General features: G+C 33.1%; 4 protein-coding genes and 1 pseudogene across 5 annotated transcripts; 2 read left to right on the forward strand and 3 right to left on the reverse strand.

Annotated features, from left to right (window-relative positions):
* Window positions 1–5,580: 5,580 nt before the first annotated feature.
* On the reverse strand, window positions 5,581–7,193 carry LOC105163401 (1-aminocyclopropane-1-carboxylate oxidase homolog 1). The gene is made up of 3 exons (XM_011081723.3): window positions 6,615–7,193; window positions 6,190–6,511; window positions 5,581–6,077 (listed from the first exon to the last, which is right to left on the reverse strand). The coding sequence occupies exons 1-3, from the start codon at window positions 7,121–7,123 to the stop codon at window positions 5,823–5,825; spliced, it is 1,086 nt and encodes a 361-aa protein (XP_011080025.1). The 5' UTR covers window positions 7,124–7,193; the 3' UTR covers window positions 5,581–5,822.
* A 4,949-nt stretch (window positions 7,194–12,142) lies between these two features.
* On the reverse strand, window positions 12,143–13,732 carry LOC105163399 (1-aminocyclopropane-1-carboxylate oxidase homolog 1). The gene is made up of 3 exons (XM_011081722.3): window positions 13,017–13,732; window positions 12,600–12,921; window positions 12,143–12,500 (listed from the first exon to the last, which is right to left on the reverse strand). Exons 1-3 carry the CDS (start codon window positions 13,526–13,528, stop codon window positions 12,243–12,245), a joined length of 1,092 nt encoding a protein of 363 aa, XP_011080024.1. The 5' UTR covers window positions 13,529–13,732; the 3' UTR covers window positions 12,143–12,242.
* A 4,651-nt stretch (window positions 13,733–18,383) lies between these two features.
* Window positions 18,384–20,103, reverse strand: LOC105163584 (1-aminocyclopropane-1-carboxylate oxidase homolog 11). Its single transcript, XM_020695020.2, is given in 4 exon segments — window positions 18,384–18,828; window positions 18,933–18,961; window positions 18,964–19,253; window positions 19,389–20,103. Coding segments are annotated over 4 exon segments (1,185 nt in total). The 5' UTR covers window positions 19,994–20,103; the 3' UTR covers window positions 18,384–18,567.
* An 895-nt stretch (window positions 20,104–20,998) lies between these two features.
* Window positions 20,999–24,163, forward strand: LOC105163398 (uncharacterized; annotated as a pseudogene). The gene is made up of 4 exons (XR_002287250.2): window positions 20,999–21,131; window positions 21,227–21,539; window positions 21,812–22,733; window positions 23,314–24,163. The product of XR_002287250.2 is annotated as an uncharacterized LOC105163398 (transcript).
* On the forward strand, window positions 22,285–23,881 carry LOC148787956 (uncharacterized). Its single transcript, XM_088881447.1, has 4 exons — window positions 22,285–22,457; window positions 22,610–22,733; window positions 23,146–23,198; window positions 23,314–23,881. The coding sequence occupies exons 1-4, from the start codon at window positions 22,285–22,287 to the stop codon at window positions 23,879–23,881; spliced, it is 918 nt and encodes a 305-aa protein (XP_088737573.1).
* Window positions 24,164–25,265: the final 1,102 nt, after the last annotated feature.

A 25,265-nucleotide genomic window follows, 5' to 3' on the forward strand; every position in this document is an offset into this window, starting at 1 on the left:
AGAGGTTAATTAGCCATATATATATAGATACAACCATATTACATGCCCCATAGAACTTCCCAAAGCTACTGAGTTGAGTTCGGCCAACCAAAACTAATTATTTATTTAACAAGAAAGTCTGAATTCAAGTCTGATGACTTGTACATGTATGAACATTTACCACTTCTAATATTGTAATTTTTAAGTTAATTAGTATATTCAATTGATAAAACATTTTGCATGAAATTATCTATCTACTTAATTAATCATTATTATTTGAATATTATTCATAACAAAAAAAATGAATATTAGTTTATTTTACACAGAAATAAGATAAAATTTTCAATTAATTTTAATGAAAAATTATAAATTTACATTCCACAAGCTAAACCCTTTATAATTCTAGTCTCATTGTTTTCGAACTCACCACATCACGTCTCATAATTTCAAAATATTTGTGTTTTAGTCCCAAGTCTTAACTCCGTTGTATTTATGATGATAACATGTGCATGACATAAGTTCTATAAGTCTTCAGAAGATTTAAGACTGATCCTATTAAAAACTTATGAAATTAAAATTATAATTTTTTTAAAGTAATAAAATATAATATGACAAATTACAAAATAATAAAATCAAAAAATTAACTTGTGCGAAGCAGTTTTCCCCACCTTAGCATAGGAGCGGCCGAAAGCCGGACAGGATCCTCGGAAAACTGAGAAAGTGGGTAGCAATTGTTTAAGAGGGTGCAGTTTTCCTTGCAATAATTTTAGATTCGTTGCCAGCTAATTCCAAGAGGCATTAATCTTTATTAGGAATCGAAGGCAGGTTCAACGGAATTATATAGTAATCCACATGCTCACAACCCTATAATATTTTAACATATAAAAATCAACGTGAAGAGCACTCTCAACTATTATTTTTGACTCCATTCTCAACCAAAAACCTTATATTAATATAAAGATATTTGATGCATGTCTATTCTAAATTATTAAATTTGATTCAATCAGATCCGCACAACATAGAAAATTGTAAAACCGCAACATCAGCACTTTGATGTCAAAGTTATATAAGAGAAATATCAAAGGTTGTAATCTTAGAGTAGGTAAGAAAAATTGTACATAGGGGCATGGAGGATTTGAGTAGGCCACACTGTACAGTCCTTTACTATCTTAAAGTTGCAGTGCTATATGTAGTTATGTTATTGGTACATTTCTAATGTATTACTTTCCATGTGCAGAATAATCGAATTTAGTATGTACGTGATGGGCATCTGCTTAATAGAAAAATTCTTACTTAAATAAGATTTGGTGGATTAGAATCAATCACATACTGGCTGTTTAATTTAGTACTTAGTCAATACATCACACCAAATGCAATGAAAAAAACATGCTAATCGTACGTCATGCTTCATGGTGTTGGAATTTCAACAACAGTCTTGTAATGAAGCAAAGCCGACTCAACGTCCCTCCTGGCCCTTTGTCTTGTAGTATTGGCACTATTCCCTGAACATGAGCAAGCACACACTTTTAGTATCTGACTGAACATCCTTTGATTGTCCGTTTACGTAAGCAATAGAACACACAGTTTGAATTCAAAGTTACTTTGAGCGTTGGACAAATGAATAATAAAAGCTCAATTGAGACCTAATACAATATATTTATTGTTTCAAGATTCATATGCCACTTTAATTTATTAATTAATAAAGATCGATCGGTACTATAATGTTTTTATGTAATTTAATTAATATATATTAATTATATTTCAAGCTTTGGAATTTATGATGAACTTGGAGTTGAAAGTAGACATGGACAGCTGGTTTCTAGAGATGTATGATTTTTTTATGTAGAAATTTGTAATATTTAACAGATTTTTTTTGTAAGCTCACCCAATAGAATCTGAAATATCGTAATAGTCATATTTTATTACATAAAATTAGTTCTTAATTAACCCCCCCCCCCCCCACCCTCGGGGTCTTTTTTTCTTTTTTCATGAAAGTTACATATAAATATTTCTAGACATCGATATATGGTTTACTATGTAGAAAAAAGTATTTTTCTGTAAGCTCATGAGATATAGAAGTGCAATCTTTTAGCTAAATTTGCGTGACTACACGGAAATGACTATGTTTTGTTGTCGAAAACTCTAGAAATTTTAAATTCATTTTTTTCTCCATATGAAAGTAAACATTTGAGATTTTTAGAACTAAACGAAATATTATAGGAAATTGCCATGTCTCTGTCGATTTAATTTAGCAATAATCCATGTTTCTTTTCGATCTTAGGTCAGTTCAATTCATTACGTCTCAAGTAAAATTAGGATTTATGTTCCTAAACTTGAATTTGTATTCAAAAATTAATTTTTTTATGGAATTTTTATGATTTTGCAGATGTTACTTTTCCAAAACTCTGTATTAATTACATATTTATAGGAAAATATTTTAAAATGCATTATATATATGTATATATATATATATATATATGAAACCATAACAAAGAATTTAGTTAAAAAGTATATTCCACCAACTTTTGTTATAATCCAAATATTTAATATAAATATGAATTAAAGGTGCTATGTATGTACAATTTGTCATCAAAATACGACAAAAGTTGTCGGTCAGCACATTTCAAATGGGTTAAATTCATTTTGATGATATATAAAAATATCAAAAATCTCTCTATGAAATTTTTAATATAAAAAATCATCCCTATATTATGAATAAATAATCACACGTCCCCTAATAAATTTGAACCTGTTTTTAGATACAATGACTAAAATATCCTTTATAGTCAACCGGTCAAACTAAATATATTAATATATAATTTTTTGATTTATAAAGTATATAATTTATAAAAAATTTAAAATAAAAATTATAACCCCACCCACCCCCACCCCGCCTCCCACATCCCCCACCCCTAATCTTCTTCCCCGGCCAACCCCCCCCCCCCCCCAATCTTCTTCTCCACCTCCTCCCTCCCCTTCCCTCGCCCCCCGCCCGTCTGGGCAGTGTCGGTCGCCCATATTTGGGCTACTGGCATCGTCAAGAAAGAGAGGGCGACCGCGTTGCCCTCTCTGGAAATGGGCGACGGCCATCGCCCATGGGTTACTCTTCAGCAGCGGTAGTGGCAGCGTCGCTTTTTAATTAATTTATTTAAAATTATATTTTATTATATAAATAATTAATATATAAAATAATATTTTATTATTAATAAACATATAATATTTAATTAAATAATTATTATATAAGATAAGATTTTATTATTAATAAATATATAATATTATATATATTAGATGTGGGAGAAGGGCAAAAATGTCAAAAAAAATATTTTTGTAGCAAATTCCCAGTCGAGAGCGAGTGTGGCTCAATTTCTGTATGAAGGGGTTTTTCTTAACTTTATTTTATATCACAGGGAGGCTATTCAATACTTTAATTTTCATAGGGGTTTTTTTAAACATTCCTATTATCCTATGTATATATATATTTACTGTTATAATTTATTTTATATAAATTAAATAAATATTAAATAAATTAGTTATTTATATAATATATATATAAATACATAATATAATATAATATTATGTATAACATATAAAAATATTTTATAGTTGAGATTAATATATGTTCATAATCTGTAGTAAATTTATATATTTATAAATATTAGTATTACATTGATATAACTATCATCTTATATTGTTGAACAACATAGGTTAATCGGACCATCAAAATTCAAATTAGACCGTTAGATATAATCATACTTACAGAAAAATACACTTGGTAAAATTTTAGACTTATTGGATATACGGATGTCAAGATATCGTACTCAGAACATAAAAATAATTATTCAAGTCGGTGTATCATAGAATCAGGCTATGTGATTTTAAATTAAACCGTCCGATATGATCTAATGGACACGGCCTTATATATATTTAGATTTGGTGTGAATCGAGTAACTAGATTTTAAGATATCGTAATTATTGATTAAATTTTTTGATTTCATTATATATATAATAAAATAATAATTAAAATTATTTAACCATCACTATTATTATCCAAAATAAAATTTATGATATTAATAATTATAATATATGGTCAATTTTGCTTATAAAATTGATCAAATATTAAATATAAAATGAAATATATAAAAAATTCAAAAATAAAAATATATATAAAAAAAACTCGCGAGCTTATGAACAGACACAATTGAGCTCGAGTTGAGCTCAAAATCTTCGCTGGTGAGAAAAAACATTAAGAGGAATGCGTGTTTTTTATAAAAATAAAAATAAATTAATAAAAAATTTACTTTTAGTTTTATTGTAATTAATTAAAATTAAATAATACATTATAATTTTACAAATATATATATATATATTATCATGTCATATATTTACAACTTAATTATTATTTTCATAAATAAAAAACATTCTTATTTTTGTGTTTTAATATTTTCATAAATAAAAAAATTCCTATTCACACCATTAGAGATGGAAATTTCCGTCTAAGTTAAAGAAAAAATTAGCTACGGAAACAGAGACAGAAATAACCAAATTTCAACCATCTCGATTTTTAAGCAATCATTTAATAGTATCAGAGACGGAAATAGAGACGGAAATTAGTGAAATTAGAAATCCGTCTCAAAATCCGTCGCTAAAATAAAAAATTATTAATAATTTATCATAAATAAGCGTTCCATCTCTAAATCCGTCTCTGATAAAGACGGATTTTATTCCGTCTCTAAATTTTGGTCTCCTGATACCCTATTTTCTTGTAGTGGGAACTTTTGAATTTTTCCCCATTTCAAATCCCAACTCTCCGCTTTGCTGCATTGAGTAATTGAATCCCTAAACAAGGGTCAAAAAGTTTTATACGAGCATAAAAGAAATTTTAATATTTTATTCCTAAATTAATTATACAAAATGAAACAATACATTAATTCACAAAATTTTTTTATCCAACAAATAATGTATTATTTTATTCAAACTGTTGGGTGGAGAGCAGAAATACCTATTCGACTATTGCAGCGGAATATCGAGTACAAAACTCTTTAATAGACCAAAATAATTACACGAATTATAATGGTTACAAAATACTAATATGTGAACAAATCAAACGAAAGGAGTACTACAGTAGTATCAATTAGGCTCAGATTCAAACCAGTATCCTTTGAACACACAAGAGTGCCGCACCCACACCCCAATTCACGGTTGCACTACTACCCGAAGAACACCACAAAGGTTTTGTCCCTCGATCACACAGATCTCTTTCTTTCTTGGTCACCGAGACCTTAATCACACAAATTTCACAAAGAAGGTTGAAAGATAGAAAACGGCTCTTCAGGTTTTCTCTCTGTTTTTGGGTGTCTCTCAGTGGAGGAGGAAGAGGCTTTTATATAAGGATGAAGACTAGCTGGATAAGGACAACAATAGAGTCCTTCCTCAAGTAACTTTGTTGGCTAAAGAAGACTCATGGAAATTGGAGACTTGAAAAGATAAGAGAGAATAACGATGAGGACTCTCCGGATCGGGACGAACGGGTCGTGGATCGGATAGTGGGCCGTCCGAGCAAATCGGGTAAGTGGGTCTCTAAAAACTTGGGCCACAAAAATATAACACAAACTCAATTATTGATCATTTATCCCGCATCTAACTGGAACAAAAAGACATCACCCCGTTGGTAGTCGGTACAGAGAGTAATTTGGAAGAACGGCCAAGTGTTTTATTACAATGACGACCCATAGTAGTATTTAATCTAGTACTAGTCCTTAATAGTTACTTATCAAATACATCAATCACACCAAAATAAACATGCTAATCGTCGTGCTTCATGGTATTTGAATTTCAAGAACAGTTCATCGAATCTTGTAATGAAGCAATGCCGTCTCAGCCTTATCGAATCTTGTCTTGTAATGTTGGGTATATTCCCTGAACATGAATTCCCTGTATACGGCTGGATTTTCATCAGACAGAAGCTCTTTTATGGGAGCAAATGGCTTCGCTGCAGCCTTCATACTTGGAGTGAAGAAGCATGCAACTGAAATCCTAGGCCCGACAGGCTGAGCCAGCACTCTGTGCTCCACGCTTATGAACTTGTCATTGCTAATAATCTATCAAGAACAACAACAAAACAGATGCAGACGATGATATTAATTAATTAGTTCTGTAAACGATTTATAAATTTCTCAACATCCTATGCTTCAATCAGTAATTGGTTTCTACCTGCATGAGATCACCAATATTGGCAATAAGAGCTCCATGGACGGGAGGGACGTCGATCCAGTGATCATCGTGTAGAATTTGGAGGCCGCCGGTGCTGTCTTGCATGAGTAAGGTGAGAAAAGTTGTGTCTGAATGTTTTGGTGTGCCTAAGGTTTTGTCAGGCTCAGGGCATTTCGGGTAATACAAACATGCCAGTGCCTCACTTTTCATGCACTCTATGTTCGACAGGTAATCGCTGGGAAGCCCCAGAGCCTCTGATAGCAATTCGGCCATGATTTCCCGAAGTTCAATCATGTATTTCACATATTGCTGCACCTCCTTCCTGCAAATTAGCGTTTATATTTTCCACAAACTGTTATGGTATTGTACTCCAATTGGAAAACACAAAACAGTATTTTTTGTGTGCAAAATCAAATCTGAAATACCTGCATGCTAAAGGTAAATCTTCGGGGTGGAGCTGATCATCGTTGAAAACGCAACTCAAGATATCCCTCCAACTGGCCGGATCATTTTCACGTGAAGGTAAGTTGCTGTTGAGCTTCACTTGTTTCCTGACATCAGATGAATACCAAGGCATCTTCTCTTCCGTTGGCTGCTCGTGGAACCGCTTCACGGCAGCCAACATGGCGTCCATTGTCTCCAGCGGAATCCCATGGTTCACTATCCTGAAAAACCCCCATTCTTGGGCAGCCTTACGCGTTTGCTCCACCACTTCACTCCGCCGTGCGCCGAGGTCCTGTAAGTCAATCGTGGGCAGATCCAGGTGCACAGCGTCGAGCTTTGGGCGGCTCTGCAAAGTCTCCGGCGGGTGCTCGAAGAGTCTTGGGAGCTTCGTGACCCCGGCGTCCACCAGACCCTTTACACCAGCTTTTGTCTCATCAAATTCTTTCAATTCTTTAGCCCAATCAAAATGCCCATTGCTGGAAACCACCATTTTCAAGTCTTTATCTGAGAATATAGCTTATAATTGTATTTAGTGAGAAGAATGTGTAGGAGGGATGAGGCTAATACTTACATATATAGTAGTGTAGGCTTAGACAAACAGCACACAAGTTTGGAGAAGTACAAACCAGACGGTATTACTAGGTTACTGCCACATGATCCTTTTGATTTGATGTCCGTCAACATAAGCCCGTCAGAACGCACATTCGGAATTCAAAGTTACTTTGAGCGTTGGATGGCTGAATTAGAAAAACGCTCAATTTTCTGACGATATGGGCACATGCGTTCTTTCTTAATTAATTTTCTGAACCTTCTAGATTACTAATTAATTTATAGTCTGACTGAGAAGATTTAGGTTGCATTTGGATGGAATGTTTTGAAATCATGAATTTTCAAATTTTTAATAATAACTTTTTTTGAATATATTTAGATCATTTAAAATTCAAAAAATTTCAATTATTTTATTTTAATTTTAAAATAAATCTCGATAAATATGAATGTATTTTAATTCTTTTCAAATAGAGTCATTTTGAAATCATTTATTCAAATTGTCCGAGTCCATCAAACCAAATACACAGAGCATGATCGGTATGTAGGAATGAAATTAAGTGTGAACGAAATATGATTTAGGAATGAAATAAATTTGCTCTTTTGTAATCTTTTTAAAAAAAAATATTTATTCATATTTTATTGAGTACATTGAATAGTGTTTTTAGAATTACTTATGAAAGGTTATAAGCAATTTATAAAATATCTCATATATTATTGAATATATATACACATATAAATAATTTATTGACTTGTCAAACTATAGATAATAAAACTGAATATTACATTAATACAAGAAAAAAAAAAAAGGAAAACTTTTATTTTTTAGATGTTGGGAATAACTAATATCATGATTGGGCGAGGAAATGATCTCTTATAAAAAAGATTAAGAATTCACATGGGAATAAGTATTGCCAAATTTAGAGCATATCAATCAAAACGTATGAATAAATTTGAGAATACTCATTTTATTTCCACTCTATTCCTACGTACCAATCACGCCATTATTCATTTAAAGTCGAAAAAATGTTGACATCTTAAAATTATTTATCTAATAAAAAATTCCGAATTTCAAATCTGACAATATATATATAGTACGAGCAATAATTATTATTTTTATATTCATTTCTAAGTTAATATATCTTGATATAAAATTATTCGTTGTAGTTAATTAATCATTACTATTAGGATGACGTATTCAATTATTTCTAACAAAAAAGAATATTATTTTACACAGGAATAAGATATAATTTTCAACGTAGGACTCCGAAAGCAGCACGACAACGAATCTTGGTTGGACTTAAAAATTATTGTTTAAGAGGGAGGGTGGAAATTTCCTTCAAATTAATTTAGATTTATTGCCAGCTTTGCAGAGGTATTATTAATTGATGGGGGAAATAACACTTTTCCTCCAGCCTTTTAATTTTTGATCCTATTAAATATGTTATTTTTATTTTTAATTCTATAACTTTAAAAAAAATAGTACTTTTGATCCCATGACATCTCACCGTTAGATGTTTAATGAAAAATTTAAAACCACGTGGTTGTTAAGTGCATGGGATCAGACGTGCTACTTTTATAAAATTATGAGACCAAAAGTAAGATTTTAGTAACATATGGGGCCAAAAGTGTAAAGGCTCTAATACCCACATGCTATTTTTCGTTAAAATATTTAATAAAAATGTGTCATAAGACAAAAAATGAGAATTCGTAACCAATGGACCAAAAGTGAAAAGACTCTGTATTATAAGACAAAAAATACTATTTCCCCAATTTTGATTATGGGCAAAAGGGGGTTGAATAAAAGAGAAAATTGTAATTTTGATATTATAAATATAAAGAGTCACAATTCCTATTGAAATTAATGTTAATAATATGGTTTTGCAATTGGAAAACTTAGCAACTTGAGGATACTTTTGATCGAAAATCTCCAAAATTAGCATGCCATGTGTTCTACATGCACTTTTTCAATCAAAATTGTCTTCAAATTATTAAGTTTTAATTGCAAAGCTAAATTACCAAAATTAATTTCAAAAGATCCAAATTTTCACCAACTGTACTTAGGCGACTAAAATTCTAATTTTCTATAAATGCAATCACTAGGGTTGTAAAATTTTGGCTAAATTGCAAAAGAATACCCATGTTTTAAACACTCGGCAAAAACTCCTTCCTGTTTTAAAAATAGGTAAAATAGCTCTTTGTGATTTTTTTTTAATTTACCACATGCTCTCTCTTTTTATTTTGAAGTGTAGTGGCATTAAATTTTTACATTGTCTCACTCTTATACCTTTATATAGATTTTTTTAATTATATATGAATAATTAAAAATTATAAAATAATAAATTATTATTATATATATATAATTTTTTTTAAAAAAAATCCTACTCCCACCCCTACTTACCCCCATCCCCACGCCTGCCCCCGCTGTTCTCGACGATCGACAAAAGAGAGGGTGGGGAGCGTGGCAATCGGCAAACGATAAGACATATTTATTGTTTTCAAGATTCAAAAGCGATATTTATTAATAATTCATATATATTATATTTCAATCTTTTTGACTCTATGAGGAACTTGAAGTTGGCCATTCTTGAATATTGGTAATCGGGACATGGATCACAAACAAATAAATAATGCTCCCACCGCCTAAAATATATAAAACTAATATATAAAGATATCAAATTTAATAAATATATTAAACTAAAGATTTTACAATAATACAAACCACATAATAGTATTTGATAGACAAACATATATATATATATATATATATTAAGTGGTAAGATTTAATTATTTAATATCCTGTTTTCTTGTAGTGACAAGAGTAAAACGCATATCCATTTTCTGTGGAAGATGCATGCAGGGATGGTTTGAAAATGAAGATAGACTATTTATTGGATCAGACAAACACATTGTTAACTTATTACATTTGTTCGCCTTGAATTTTTACCGACATCTTCGTCATTGGAAAAGAATATTCACGATGAAAAAGTAGTTCAACGAATGAGATCATCAGGAATACTGGACTTGTTCAATGACTGAAAAGGATGGTAACTGATATATATATATATATATATATATATTAAAATTAACTATTGTTGCATGATGTTCTTGCATATATTTAAAATTATAATGGGAGATATAAAGAGAAAAAAGAAATTTATAATAAGAAAGAAAAAGGGTCGAATAAAAAAATATTAGGAAAAATATTATTATAATAATAAATATTATTCAATTACAAAATTGAAAATCAATATCTAAACCTTTCTCGTTATTCTCGTTCATATCGTCATCGTTCGGCGACAGGGGGTTTATCGGAGGCTGTGCTAGGGCGCTAATGGAGACGTTTGGCTGTGACGGCAGTGTAGTTGAGGAGTTGGCATGCATTTCCTTCATAATGACCATCATATCGACTATCATTGTCTCCAGCCTATTCATTCGGTCCTCCATGGCTAGGTTTGGTTGTGGCAGTGTCGCTGGGGATGACGATGGTGATGTGAATGTTCGGCTGTATACGTGGGCATCAGAACCAAGGTCGATTACACAACCCTTGTTCTTGCCCACAACTGTAGCCAACCACATCTGATGCTCGGTTATCGGCATTGAAGCTTCCGATTCGGCCGGCTGGGTATCGTGGTCCTTGACCGTAGGCTGAGTCTGATGATCCTCCATCAAATTTTGGAGCATTTTCTGCAAAACAAACAAAATTATTAAAATGTTACCCAATACATTACAACATCCTACAGAAAGAAAAGGAGAGAAATATAAGAACAGTTAAAATACATTGACTGTTCCTAAATCAATTTCGCATAAATTTAATTTCACGCCAAATGAAAAGTAGAGGGTAAACAATTTGAACTTAAACGCATAACAATACTTTATATATTTGAACATATCTAGCGGTTTGATGTAAAATCACATAGTTATTTTTAACCTCGTTGATTGTGTATCAGATCTGTATAACAAAAATGTTCATAACTTCATCGAATGTAGTATTTTGTTGATTTAATCATATTCAACAGTCTGGTTAGAATTTTAACGGTCTGATTAGGCAATCCAATAGAACAGTATAAGATGCTACTTACATCTATATAAAACTAAAAATCTTATATATAAAAATATAATTAATCTTCCTAATATGTATCAATTTAATTCAAAAAATTATATGTTTCTAATGACCTTAATTAATTTATGATCTACTTTTTTCTGATCATTAACATTTCTATGATGATTTTTCCTTCATTTTCTTATTTTTTATTTAAAAGACAAAATAATTTTGGCACAATATTAGGAACGATTTTTTTGAAAATAAGAACGGTCATCTAAATATCCTCTAAATACGGCGTCGTTTTCGAATAAAACAATATCATTCTTTGTAGTTCGGAACGAGTTTAGAACACCAGACCAACCGTGCATAAAAAAATCAAGAATACTTGATCAATGCACATCAACTGAAACAAAGTCGTTTTGGTTATTAGAAAAGGCAGTTGAGATTATCTTCAAAAAATTGCCCGTTCCAAAGCTCATTCTAAATTTAATATATACTTAGCATATTTTTTCTTTTCCTTCCTCATCTCCCTCCCCCCCAACTCTCCCTCATCTTTTGGCATTTTCGCCTTCCCCTCCGCTATCCGTGGCCGATCGCCGACCTCAGACTCTAAAACCAACCATTCGCCTTCCCTCCCTCCCTCTCTCAAGATTAGTGGTTCTTTTTTTTTTTTCAAATGAATTCAATTTGAAATTTAATATCATTCATGAATAATAAGGAACAGTTCGGTTTAGGCACAACTTTTAGTTATGACCTTCCCTGTTGGAATGGGCGGAACAATTACCTAAATTGATCCAATCCGCATTGAGTACACTTTTAGTCAAATTGTACTTCTTTTATATTATATTTATATCTATATATGTGTGTAGATATTAATATTTGTGTCTTTTCGTCGAAAGAAAGTTTCTGGGACTAAAATGACAGGAATAATCTACAAAATATTCTTATTACATCTCGTAATTAACGCAGGGACATATCAAAAGATGTGAAGCAAATTCTAACAAGATTGGTGAACAGTTCATCGGATCTTGTAATGAAGCAGAGCCGACTCAACTTTCTCGCCTTTTGTCTTATAATACTGGCAGTATTCCCTGAACATGAATTCCCTGTATATGACTGGATTTTCATCAGACGACAGAAGCTCTTTTATGGGAGCAAATGGCTTCGCTGCAGCCCTCACACTTGGAGTGAAGAAGCACGCTACTGAAATCCTTGGCCCAACAGGCTGAGCTACCACTCTGTGCTCCACGCTTATGAACTTGTCATTGCTAATAATCTAACCATGACAACAAAGATGAAAATAATATTAATTAAATCAATAAAGGACCTGTAAATTTCTCAAAATCATATGTCTTGATCAGAAATTGGTTTCTACCTGCATAAGATCACCAATATTGGCAATAAGAGCTCCACGGACTGGAGGGACGTCGACCCAGTGATCGTCGTGCAGGATTTGGAGACCGCCGGTGCTGTCTTGCATGAGTAAGGTGAGGAAAGTTGTGTCTGAATGCTTTGGTGTGCCTAAGGTTTTCTCAGGCTCAGGGCATTTTGGATAATACAAACATGCAAGTGCCTCACTTTTCATGCACTCTATGCTCGACAGGTAATCGCTGGGAAGCCCCAGAGCCTCTGATAGCAACTCAGCCATGATTTCGCGTAGTTCAATCATGGATTTCACATATTCCAACACCTCATTCCTGCAAATTTACATTTATGTTTCCCACAAACTGTTAAAAATCGTACAGCAACGGGAAAACAGTACTGTTTCTGTGCAAAACCAAAGCTAAAATACCTGCAGGCTAAAGGTAAATCTTCGGGGTGAAGCTGATCATCGCTGAAAACGCAACTCAAGATATCCCTCCAACTGGCCGGATCATTTTCACGTGAAGGTAAGTTGCTGTTGAGCTTCACTTGTTTCCTGACATCAGATGAATACCAAGGCATCTTCTCTTCCGTTGGCTGCTCGTGGAACCGCTTCACGGCAGCCAACATGGCGTCCATTGTCTCCAGCGTAACCCCATGGTTCACTATCCTGAAAAACCCCCATTCTTGGGCAGCCTTACGCATTTGCTCCACCACTTCACTCCGCCGTGGGCCCAGGCCCTGTAAGTCAATCGTGGGCAGATCCAGGTGCACAGCGTCGAGCTTTGGGCGGCTCTGCAAAGTCTCCGGCGGGTGCTCGAAGAGTCTTGGGAGCTTAGTGACCCCGGCGTCCACCAGACCCTTTACACCAGCTTTTGTCTCATCAAATTCCTTCAATTCTTTAGCCCAATCGTAATGCCCGTCCTTGCTGGAAACCACCATTTTTAGTTTTAAGAGCTGAAAATCTGATAAGCTGGAGAGACTCTATATATATATGTGTGTGTGTATATCTGTGTATAGCTTAGTGAGAAGAATGTGTAGGATCAGGCAGATATATATAGTAGAGAGTAAGAGGTGTTGGCCAAAATCCCCCAAATCTACTGTAGAACACTTTCAGATGACTTCTTTTGACTGTCCCCCCCAAACGAAAAGAACACAAATTCTGAATTCGAAGCTAAGTTAATAAAAAAGCTATATAGACAGAGAGAGTGGGGCTCGTGAATTTTCCCCACCTTCTAGATTACTAATTAATTTATTTTGCCAATTAGATGTTACCTTAATTAATACTAAGGTTTATATCCTAATATTATTTATTTAATAAGCTTTTAATTTCAATACGTGTATTTATTTATTTTAGGAAAAATAAAATTTTAGGTCCTATAATTTTGAAGGTATTTTTGATCTTGCACGACTTGATTTTTGTTTAGACTTTTGGTAATTTCAGTAATTTTTCAATCAATTTATGATAATTTTTGGTTTGTTGTATATTTTGATAGGAGAGCGACTATAGATATCTAACACAAAATTTCAATATTTAATTGAATTTAGCAGAGGTGGCGGCAGAATATTAAGCAGCACGTCAGCAATTCCAGGAATTAAAAATCTGGCAGCAGAATTGAGTTGAAATTTCCTAATAGGCAATACTTTTTTTATCGACGACAACAGGTAGCAAGTTCATGGAAATACACATCATCATGTCTTGCTCTAAAACTAATAATCACGTGAATCCATGAATTTGAGTTGTTATAAGTTTTTCAAAATATTTTTAAAAAATTTATAAGATTGTGGGATACGTAAATTTTACATAAAATTCCTTTATATTTTACTTTTTTAGTTAAAAACCCTTATGTTAATTTGATAGGCGTAAAATTTTCTGTATTTTTAAAAATTAAGGTCACGTTCCCCCACCATTAGTTTATTGTAACCGCGTCAAATTTTGATAGGAGTGGACGTTCATGAAATCTAGAAGCAGCTCCATTTGTAGGAAAGTTACGCTTCTATTGTCCTTATATTTCTTGTTTATTTCATTTGTTATGATTGATGGAGAGTGAGGGGATGGGTAGGAATAGGTATTAATTGGAGTTGGCCATTGTTGAATGTTGGGTAGTGGGTGTGCCCTCTCCCCACCTACTCTATCTATTCTAATTAATTGGCTAATCTCATCACCTAATTACAATTTACTAGTCTTAAATTATAACTGAATTTCATTGCTCACCTGATTTTTCAATTCGAATTATAATTTAAAAGATAAAATCAGATTTCGCGAATCAAATCAAATCAATTACAAAAACATAATATATATTATGTAATTACTCTTTCGAGTTCTGCTTTTTAAGGTAATTTGTTTATGTAATGGCATCTTAATTATATATTGCCAAGACATGTAATTCCTTTCTAAGGACTTTACATGAGTTGTAATGGCATCTTAAAATTAAGATAATTATTTATGAGAATTTTTTTTTTTAATTTAGATAGAGTTTGGTTGTATCTGAATTGTACATATGTTGTAAGTGTGATATGTACGATTTAAAAAAAATAAGTATACATAATGAGTATATCACACTTGTCATGTCATTGATTTTATCACATTCAGTCCGACTTGATTTTGAATACAAAAAATTCTTCATTATATCGTATAGTGCCTAAGCACAAGGAATTTTCAACAAAAGGAAACAATTTTAAACAAATAAAAGTGTTATTTGACCTCATAAAAGAAAAGATAATTATATTCCCCTTTTCTAAAATTTAATGTAATTATACGTAAATTCTATATAATTCGAATAATTCCACCTAATAGTACTGATGTTTGTTTTCGTCTAATAAATAAATTCCTCCATTAGTAAAAATTCACTGAATTAGTTTATATTAAAAAAAAAATTGAATGAAAATCAATATTATCCTCGATTGACTAATTACTGACTTATTGCAGGTTAAATATTTTTTTTTGTGACTAAACTACCCCTTTATAAAGGTACACGTCATCACATGCATTAACATGTGAAGATGTATAAAGGTAATTAAATCATAAAAAGATTTATTTGACCTGTAATAAATTAATTGAGAGTAAATATAGATTTTTATTCTTTTTTTTGTTAATATCATTACATTTGATGAGTTTTGATTATTGAAAACATTTATTTGTCAGATAAGAGTAAACTTCACTACATATAATTTTTCAAACTAGGAATTTATGTATAATTACACTAAATTTCAAACAAGAAATTATCTAATCATCTATACTATTATAAAAGAAAACCTTTTGTCGTACCAATTTTTGAATATACAACTTTACCCTTTATTTCATTTCATTTCTTTAAATAAATTTGGTTTGATTAGTAATTTCAATATTATATGGGGCAAATTACAACGATCTCCTCTGAAATTTGGCATAATTACGAACCCCCTTATTGTTTGAAAAATTACCAATACCCTTCTAATTTTAACGGTCGTCTAACAATTAGCCTAATCTGTTAGATTTCCATCCGTTTTTATTATGAATTGATCAAAATGCCCTTATGCATTAAAAATTATACTTTTATTTATTTTTTTTATAAATTAATCCATCCCCTCTGATTTTTTTTATAACTTTTAAATTTTTTTAAAAAAATTCGATAAGAGCAAAATTGATAATTTCATACATTCATCCAAGAATTACATAATTTTATAAAATATTAGGGGGTTACTTGTAATTTTTCAAACAACGAGGGAGTTACTTGTAATTTTTCAAACAACGAGGGGGTATTCGTGATTACAACAAACCTCAAGAGAGATTGTTGTAATTTACCCAATTTTATAATAATATCATAATTATATTTTTTTCCTCTTAATTACCCACTACTCTACAATTCTCTCACCTTACTTCTCCGTATTTATTATAATTTATTTATTTTATAGTTTTTTTTTTATCATTTCATATTAAATTTTTTTTATACGGTCGTGGAAATCACGTGTCTCATAACTCGTTCTAGAAAATAAAAGTATTATTTGACCAGTCAATTTCAGGTAGCCATCCAGTTTTGCAAGAGTGACACAAGCGAATTCCTCCAGCATTAACGTTGCTGCATGGGCAAGAAAATGACAATAGAAGCTACTAAAGCCTTTATTAATTAATTTACTTTAAGTAATAATTCAACACTTAAATTAATATTTTAAAAAATTACATAGCATTTAATTTGATCAATAAAAAAAATTAAATAAATTATAATAAATCCACGTAAAATAATACAAATGCATACTCACATATTTATTACGATTCAACGCATAATTTTAAATTTATTTATCAATTTAGATATTAATCATTAAATTAAGACACTATTATTATTAAAAGCAACAAAAGTGTATTATTTCATCGTATGGATCAAAGAAAAACATCATTTTCATAGAATTTTGAGGGTATCTCTCAATTCAACATTAATTCCCAACTGATTTTATTATATTTAGAATGTCATAATTATTTAATTTTCAACTTGTGAGTTCATGTCCCGAGGAGATAAGGCTATGTTCCATTTGACTTGCACCTTTTTCTTATTAGCAATCGTTTCAAAACCGGCGCAGCCAACCCTCTTGGGGGGGCTGGTTGTTTGTGTTTTTATTTTTGGTTTTTCTATTTTTGAAACAATAATTAAAAATTAAAATATATTTATTTATACGTATTGTCACTAAAAATATATTGAATTAGTACTAAAATTTAATATAAAATACAAACTCATTAACTGATACAAGCACATCATATAAAAATATGTATAAAATTAAAAACAAATATTTTTTTAATTGACAATTGAAAATAATAACAAGGGTTAATTACACTTAGACCTCCTATGAAAATGAGAGATTATACTTTTTGCTTCTCAAATTAGTTTTAAAATTACACTTACACCCCCTCTAAAAATTCACTGTTTACACCTCATGTTCTTTCGTTAGAGTCTGAACGAAAAAAATGCTGACATTAGCAAAAAGATTACATGAATTTTCAATTTTAACCCTTATTTAATATTTTTATGTAATAATTTTATTTTTATACAGGAAGAAATATAATGATGTTAACCTCACTTCATATATATGTATATACTTATCCCTTTTCAAATACAAAAATATATTTGAGAATGTTGAATAGGGCAAATTAAAAATTCATGTAATTTTTTTGTTAAAGTAAATATTTTTTTTGTCTAAACCCTAGTAGAAATGAGACAACTGTAAATAACGAATTTTTGGAGGGACATAATTATAATTAACCTTAAAAAAACAAAAACAAACAGGCCTTGTTAACAATTTGAAACTGGGTCCTCGCATTCTTGTATTGATTTATTTAGTTCTTGCAGTGTTTTTTTCATTTAATTAGCACCTAAGCATTGATTAATTGAGGTGTTACAAGCATAAAAAAACTTATTTAGGCCATATTAGAAAAACACTAGGTTGTTGCTTTAAAGTACTAAAATAGCCCGTGACATAAATATATAATATATATATTAATAAAATTTAATAAATAAACTTTTTAAAACATCACATAAAATGTTTTACAAGCTTATATATATAAGATGTTGATGATAAAATTTTACAAATTTTGAATTTATAAATTTTTTAAAGAAAATACCGATTTATAGAAAAAAAAAACTTCACCAAACCTTTTGAATTTCTGTCATACTGGAAAAAGATATTTTGGATCTTATAAGTATTGAGCGCAATGAAAATATAAAATTGTACAAATCGTGCCTGGTAGTAAAATTGAAATTGTCTAGTTTTCATCATATTCAATCTAGAAAAAAGAATCAGTTCACACAATTGTTGGACCAGTCGAACGAGTAGAAACTTGATCATCGGCTCTTTCTTTTTATTTTGTGGGTGGTGAATCAATTACAATTATATAATGAATCAATATCAAATATTGATAATTAACAAAAAATTACATAAAAATAGACAGATAGCTAATATTAAAATAGAACATTATTCACATATTGATGGGATTTGAATTCATGGCTTTATAATCATGGGTGTATGACTTTAAAATTTGAAAGAGCTGAATGACCTCCTCGTACGTTTTTCTGGTAGTGTGTGAGAAAATCTATGTAACTCACTTCTCTGTATAGAGCAGGATTCTCTTCAGACAGAAGCTCTTGTATTGGTCCATATGCCTTCATAATTTGTTCAGAACTAGGATAAAAGAAGCATGCAGCCGAGACCCGAGTGCCTTTAGACCTGGCCAACACTCTATGCTCCACACTCTTGAACTTGTCATTAGTTATAAGCTACACACATTGTCCCAAAAAACAGAATATAAGACAACAAGGCACTAAAGATCGATTGAAAAAAGCTCGTTTAAGAATGTCTTAAGTTATTACATTTACATTACCTGCAGAAAATCTCCAATGTTGATTATAAAGCTCCTTGAACGGGAGGCACATCGAGCCAATCATCGTGATGATGTATTTGGAGGCCGCCAGAGTCGTCCTGGACTAAAACGGTGAGAATTGTGGGATCGGAGTGTTTAACCGTGCCAAGCGTCCTGTCCGGTTCAGGGCAGGGTGGATAATAGAGGCACGACAAATATTCACTTTTCATGCACTGTAACCGCTCCAAGAAATCCCTGCTCAGGCCTAAAGCCTCCGACAGTAATTCAGATAAAACGTCTCTAACATTGATCATCTGATTCATGTACTCAGTGATTTCATTCCTGTAGGCATTCATCAGATTGCAGAAATGAGGATCCCTGCTTTTACGTTAAGGTACAACCTAAGACATTGAATGTTTACATAACAAGCAGCAGAAACTGCCACCACAAATCATCATTAGCCAAGGAAAATGTTACCTGCAAACAGGAGGGATAAGCTTAGGATCCAGAACGTCGTCCATAAACGTGCAAGAAAACGCATCCCTCCAGGCTGCAACCTCCGGTTTCTTGAGATGTCCGTTTACCGTATAGAACCTGACATTGCGCCGGCCATCGGAGGAATAGAGGTCCATCTTGGCTTCCTTAGGTTGTTCATGGAATCTCCTCGTGCTTTCTAGTATACCATCCGTTACACTCGTAGGTACTCCATGGTTAACAATTTGGAAAAATCCCCAAGTTTCTGATGCTTTACGGATCTCATCAACGATCTGCCTTCGTTGAGTTCCGTTTCCCTCGACTCCCTGAAAGTCTATCACAGGGATCTGAACATGAAGTCCATCTCTAGAGTTGGCTCTACCAGGCAACTTCTCTAGGGGACGAATGAAGAACCTAGGAACCTTTGTAATCCCAGAATCTACAAGCCCTTTAACACCGGCTTTCGTTTTCTCAAACTCCTCGACCTCTTTCTCCCAATCATAATCATCAGTTGCCATACTATAATCTTGTCCTGATGGTTTTCTTCCCTGTCTGGATGTGTTATAAGTAGTAGTTGTGAAGAATGGTTTTAACTTTTGATCAAACATGTGGGGAACAGGATTTTGTTCTTGATCAGTGACAGCTTGCTGCTGGTTGACTAGGTACGTAGTTTGATCCAAGAAATATTAATTGTCCCCAGATAAATGATCAGTAGGTTAATGCATGCATGTGACCTAGAGAAGTAAACAATTGCAGGAATTCAATAATAAGAACATTATGGGAAGGAATAACATATGCAATATGCACAAATTTTGAGACACTTTCTGGTACAAGTCAGAGGACCATGGCCAGGAGATAGGCTTATTTTGATATTCATGGAATGTAATATGAATGGAATTTGAAACAAGTTAGAAAAGTACGAGAATTAATATATCAAGTGGGAAATATGCATAAAAAATCAACAAATTATTACCGAATATGATGTTAAATTGAAATACGTGATGTTACCTCAGAGTGTAGAAACATTAAATGGACGAGGGATGTGGTGGAATTAATTTATATTATACTAATATGGCATGATTTATATTATTTGATATTTTTGTATTCCACCCATATGGAAAATGCCTTCTGAATATTAATTCATCATAGTACTCAACTTTGTATTAGCGTAGCTTTGTGGAATTTTTTTTTACTTAGAGCTAATTAATATTTTACTGATTATATTACATAATAGGATTGTATTTGAATTAAAACTGGACCAATTGACATGAAAAAATTACCCAAATTAAGATCTATAAAATCAAATCAATTATAAAATAAGTGCTATATGATCATCATTTTATCTGAATTTTAATGTATTATATTAGTCTCATAATTGATTCAAATCCGACTATACTCAATTTGGGTTAAAACTTCCTAAACATAAATTTTGTTAAACTTGGTCAACAACCTCTACATGTATTCAATTGGGCCAAGCCCAGAAGGAAAGGTGAAGCTTGTACCCAGAACCCACAAGCCCAAGATGTATGATCTAAAGACTATAATACCCTTAAATCTTGACGTAATTCTCTTTTCCCACCCTTCAACGTTGGGTTCTTTTCTCCTGTTGAACGGTCCACAAAACCAAACTAACCTGCGCACGAACAGCCACCTTTAACCATCACCAGCCCAATCATCTCCACCTCACTCCACTCCGCAGACACGAAGGATATGCACATGGCTCGCATTTCTGCAATTCTGTAGAATGTATAAAACACCCATTACGCAGGGGCGGTCTTCTTCTTCTCGATCAGATTAATCTGTGATTATCAACATGTAATCGAGCAGTTCTTTTCTTGCAGATTTCAGGAGGGGCATAAGATTATTACGGCGAGAGTGTTCATGCAAGAAGCACGCGTACAATGTTCTGAACCGATTCCGGTGGTCGAAGGCAGATAAAGATGATGAACTCAGAGGAAAGAATGAATCTGAGATAAGTTAGACAAATTATAAGTTAAGACAAAAATTCCACGAATAAAGATTCTGAGATAAGCAATTGCAGTTCAGAGGAGGATGATTTGTGCAGTCATAATCGTAAACGGAAGCCAGATATTGGTTGGGTTGGTAAAGCTCTTGAACCCGCTTTGCAGTTGTACAAGTGGGCTCGTCCAACAGGTTTGTAACTTTTTCCTTTGTTTTTTTTTTTTTGTGGGGGGTGGTGGGGTGGTGTAGAGCAGGTGGTGGTATAGATTGAAGCTTTGACGATATCAGATTAGAGTAAAACGAGGAATCAGCATTAGGAAGTGAATAGTGGCTGCCATTCTACGCTCATTTTTCTCCCTGTGACTTCTTTCATAAAGCATATAACATGATTATAGATATAAAGAATGGATTTCAGTAAAAAAAAGTTAATGAAAGATCAAAGGTCATAAGTGTTTGTTCCACAGGAAATGGTATGGAAAATGAACCAGCACCTACGGATAGATCTCTTACCGACATTTTCGCTAGTATACAAAGGAGTAAACTTGGAATTCAGGATTGGAGTCTAAGCGATCTTGCTATTGACTTGTATCTCATTGGCAGGCGTCCACAAATTATGTGGAGGACGTGAAGGGTAAACTTATCTCTTCGGAGTCCATCGTCACTCTTTGAAACTCTTTCCTTTCTCAGTCAAATATAGTACGAATGATCTCTACTCGTGATGGTAAGATTGGTGTCTTTGTGACATGAGCTAGAATGCTTATGTAATGATGACCTTTGATTTAGGTACAAGATCTTATCTACTACACTGAACTAGCAAAAGGGGCTTATAAAGATAATGCCACTGGTCTTGCAAGGAATAGCATGCTCCAAGAAAATAATGTTGTGAAGTTCGTAAAAAGTTCCAGCATTGAGACCTGGATACTATTTGGGAATTGACATGCGGAAGAAACTTGTGATTCTTGGCATTCGTGGAACTCAAAATGTCTATGACCTAATCACTGATATTGTTTCTTCAACCCACTTTGGAACAGCTGAGGCTGCTCGTTGGTTTCTAACTCATGAGATAGACCCGATAAGGAGGTGCCTAAAGGATCACAAGGTGGTATCATGGTATTTGTTATATATAATGCTTGGGGTTGTGTTAAGATTTTCTTGTTGCTGCTGTTATGAAACTGGTTAAGATACAAGGTTTTCGATTAAGGATTTTGGGTCACTACCTGGGAGGTCCAACTGCTTCTTTGCTTGCAAATGCTCCGCAAAAGGTCATTTAAGGAGCTTAGGTTCAACTCTGATATAATTACAGCTGTTGGAATTGCCACCCCTCCTTGCGTCTCCAAAGAACTTCCTGAAAGTTGCTATGGTTTCATAACAACAGTGGTGATGCAGGTAAGCTCAATTTCACCGGGGCTCTCTGTTTGTCAATTGTTTACCACAACTTCTTCCTCTTATTCGTAATCTTTTCTTTTTCTAATTATTATTTAACTTATTTTATTGATGCAGAATGATATAATCCGACTAAGTACTTAAACAGTAACCAGTGGAAGCAAAATTCGTAAGGACATGACGTTTTAATCTCATATGGGATTAGCTATAGCAGCTCTATTAATTTATCTGAATTTCGCTTTGCTTGTTCAGAGTTCTTCCTTGTAAAGTAGCACTAGCTAGTGGATTGGAATATTCAATTAGACCTTTTCATAAATTTTGTTTAATTGAATCATAAAAGAATCGAACTATAGCAAAGTTTTAGCACTGAAAACTCAAGCATTTGCTGAATCATGAAAATTTCTCTTGTTATAAGCCCAACAAAGGTCCCCTAGTATTAGGGGCAGGAAGTTTGATATTAGTGATTGGGTATGGTTAGTTCCATGATTTGGAGAAATGACTCGGTGTATGTTGCGTAGTATGTGAATTGTTTCTTGGTGAAGTAAGATAACTAACCTCAGAACTTTTTGTCAAAATTGTGCAGAGCGCCCATGAAAGAGGAAGTTTCAGTTGTTCCAAGTCATAGTCGAACTTCCGCCCCTTCCAGCATAAGTTCTGGTCATGTCGAACATGAAAACTCTTACTGTGGAACTGCTGAGGATTTGTTTGTACCTGGCACTCCCTATTACATAAAGAAGAATATGGGTGCAGAGAACTGTCTCAAATCAGGGGAATGTTTCACATTGTTGAGGAGACACCAGGGCGAACATTTTCAGAGGATACTAATATCAAGCAACATAATTTTAGACCACAAACGTGATAGCCATTATTATGCTCGAGGGATGTACTTAAAGGTTTGCCTAGTTCTTTGGACGATGATATCTTTGAATTTTTCTTTTTCTTTTGCAAAGTTGGAATATCTTGTCAAGTACTACATTTTCAGTTTTGAGGATGTCCCTGCAATCCAGTTCTTGCGACTGGTAACAGCTGACGAGCTAGTCCTCTGCAAAGAGGTAAAACCTAGCGTTGTCCCATGCTCTTTCCATCTCTATTTCTTTGTCCTTGCAGTGAAATCGATGATCGTCATAGTGTTGAAACTGCGTGTTCCTTAGATAAACGGAACAATGTTAATGCTGGCAGGTGTATTCTTGGAGCCCCACTACCCACTTCAGTGAAATTGGGAAGACCGGATCACTTACTTCATTTGAATTGTATTAACATAGGAAAAAAACAAAGAGACTATAGAACAGATATGTGACCATGAATTCTGGAGATGAGTGAGAAGCAACAGTGCTTAACTGAAGCTGTTTGTGATGTGAACTCTGGAGTTGTAATCAGTATAAAAAATGCTCACTTTTGAGGCTAATTATTGATTAAATGATATGGATGATCCACTAATGCCTCCCTTAATGATAGGTAATAGGCAATTATTGGCTATATTTAGTGATACCAGCCCTATGGGTTCATAGCATCCAAGAAAAAGTGGGAAAAAGTACATTTTGGCAAATTGTCCTTTCCAGAATGCAGTATTTCTTACATTCGTCTCTTCTCTGCATATGTTATTACAGGGGTGTCTACATGTTACCAACCGACGCAATTCTCGTATTGAACACAAAAAAATCGAAACCACAAACATCTGATTGAAAGTGAATCATCCTGGCATTATTATCCAGCTAAAATGATCACAAGGGCATTTTGGCTTCTTTATGGGGAAGGATTAGCATGAAAAATTAATGTTGTTTTTTTCCTTATCGGATCATATTGGGATACATTACCTTTGTTGAGGAGGACAACATTAATCAAGCATATGTTGATGTAATGGCACACGAGGGGATGAGGGCAATTTTCCCAAAGACAGGTTGGGCCATGAAATAAAGTGAAAATAAAGGGTAGACAATATCTGAAGCCCATTATCATCAAGAAATTAGAGCAAAAATGGTGGACAGCTTCAGACACTGTTGGCCTTCTGTGTTTATATATATAAACCCCTTTTTGCTTTATGTTTGCGGTCTGTGCTGTGTCTGTCTGTGCGTGTAACAACTAAAGTAGTTCACAATGTGGGAACCCTTCGGAGAAAAAAGAAAAAGAAAAAACAAATTTGGGTTCCCTTGAATTTCACACACACACACACGTAGTGTGTGTTGTCTTCATCTAATATATATATATATATATGGGGTAAGAAAAAAAAACAAAAAACAAGGGAAGTATGTTGGCGGAAAGCGTGGGGAAAAATTTAAGAGTAGGACACCTTTGGGGTTGATGGGACTTGAGTTCTTGAAAACTGGCTAATGTTAATTTGATTGCAAGAATTAAAAGACAAGTTTGTTCATTACACTGAGAATCTACAGTTTTATGTATTAATTTATGGGGATGATGACAAATGTATCTAACAATTATGCGGCTACATGCTTCCTCTCTAGTCAAACAACAACGCTTGAAAAGAATTTAACCTGTCATGTGTGTGTGTGTGTTTGTCCGAATATGATTGCAGTGTTT

This window comes from Sesamum indicum, linkage group LG6 (genome assembly GCF_026168435.1).
Source record: "Sesamum indicum cultivar Baizhima isolate 11 linkage group LG6, ASM2616843v1, whole genome shotgun sequence".
Taxonomy (NCBI): Eukaryota; Viridiplantae; Streptophyta; class Magnoliopsida; order Lamiales; family Pedaliaceae; genus Sesamum; species Sesamum indicum.

What these genes read in the sequence shown, in the direction of transcription:
- LOC148787956 (XM_088881447.1), top strand. Translation starts at nt 22,285, where the DNA reads ATGCGGAAGAAACTTGTGATTCTTGGCATTCGTGGAACTCAAAATGTC. An exon ending in GATCACAAGGTGGTATCATG is followed by an intron (nt 22,458 to 22,609) that starts GTATTTGTTATA and finishes GCTCCGCAAAAG; the next exon opens with GTCATTTAAGGAGCTTAGGT. An exon ending in TAACAACAGTGGTGATGCAG is followed by an intron (nt 22,734 to 23,145) that starts GTAAGCTCAATT and finishes TCTTGTTATAAG; the next exon opens with CCCAACAAAGGTCCCCTAGT.
- LOC105163399 (XM_011081722.3), bottom strand. Translation starts at nt 13,528, where the DNA reads ATGGTGGTTTCCAGCAAGGACGGGCATTACGATTGGGCTAAAGAATTG. An exon ending in GATTTACCTTTAGCCTGCAG is followed by an intron (nt 12,922 to 13,016) that starts GTATTTTAGCTT and finishes GTAAATTTGCAG; the next exon opens with GAATGAGGTGTTGGAATATG. An exon ending in ATATTGGTGATCTTATGCAG is followed by an intron (nt 12,501 to 12,599) that starts GTAGAAACCAAT and finishes TGTCATGGTTAG; the next exon opens with ATTATTAGCAATGACAAGTT.
- LOC105163401 (XM_011081723.3), bottom strand. Translation starts at nt 7,123, where the DNA reads ATGGTGGTTTCCAGCAATGGGCATTTTGATTGGGCTAAAGAATTGAAA. An exon ending in GATTTACCTTTAGCATGCAG is followed by an intron (nt 6,512 to 6,614) that starts GTATTTCAGATT and finishes GCTAATTTGCAG; the next exon opens with GAAGGAGGTGCAGCAATATG. An exon ending in ATATTGGTGATCTCATGCAG is followed by an intron (nt 6,078 to 6,189) that starts GTAGAAACCAAT and finishes TGTTCTTGATAG; the next exon opens with ATTATTAGCAATGACAAGTT.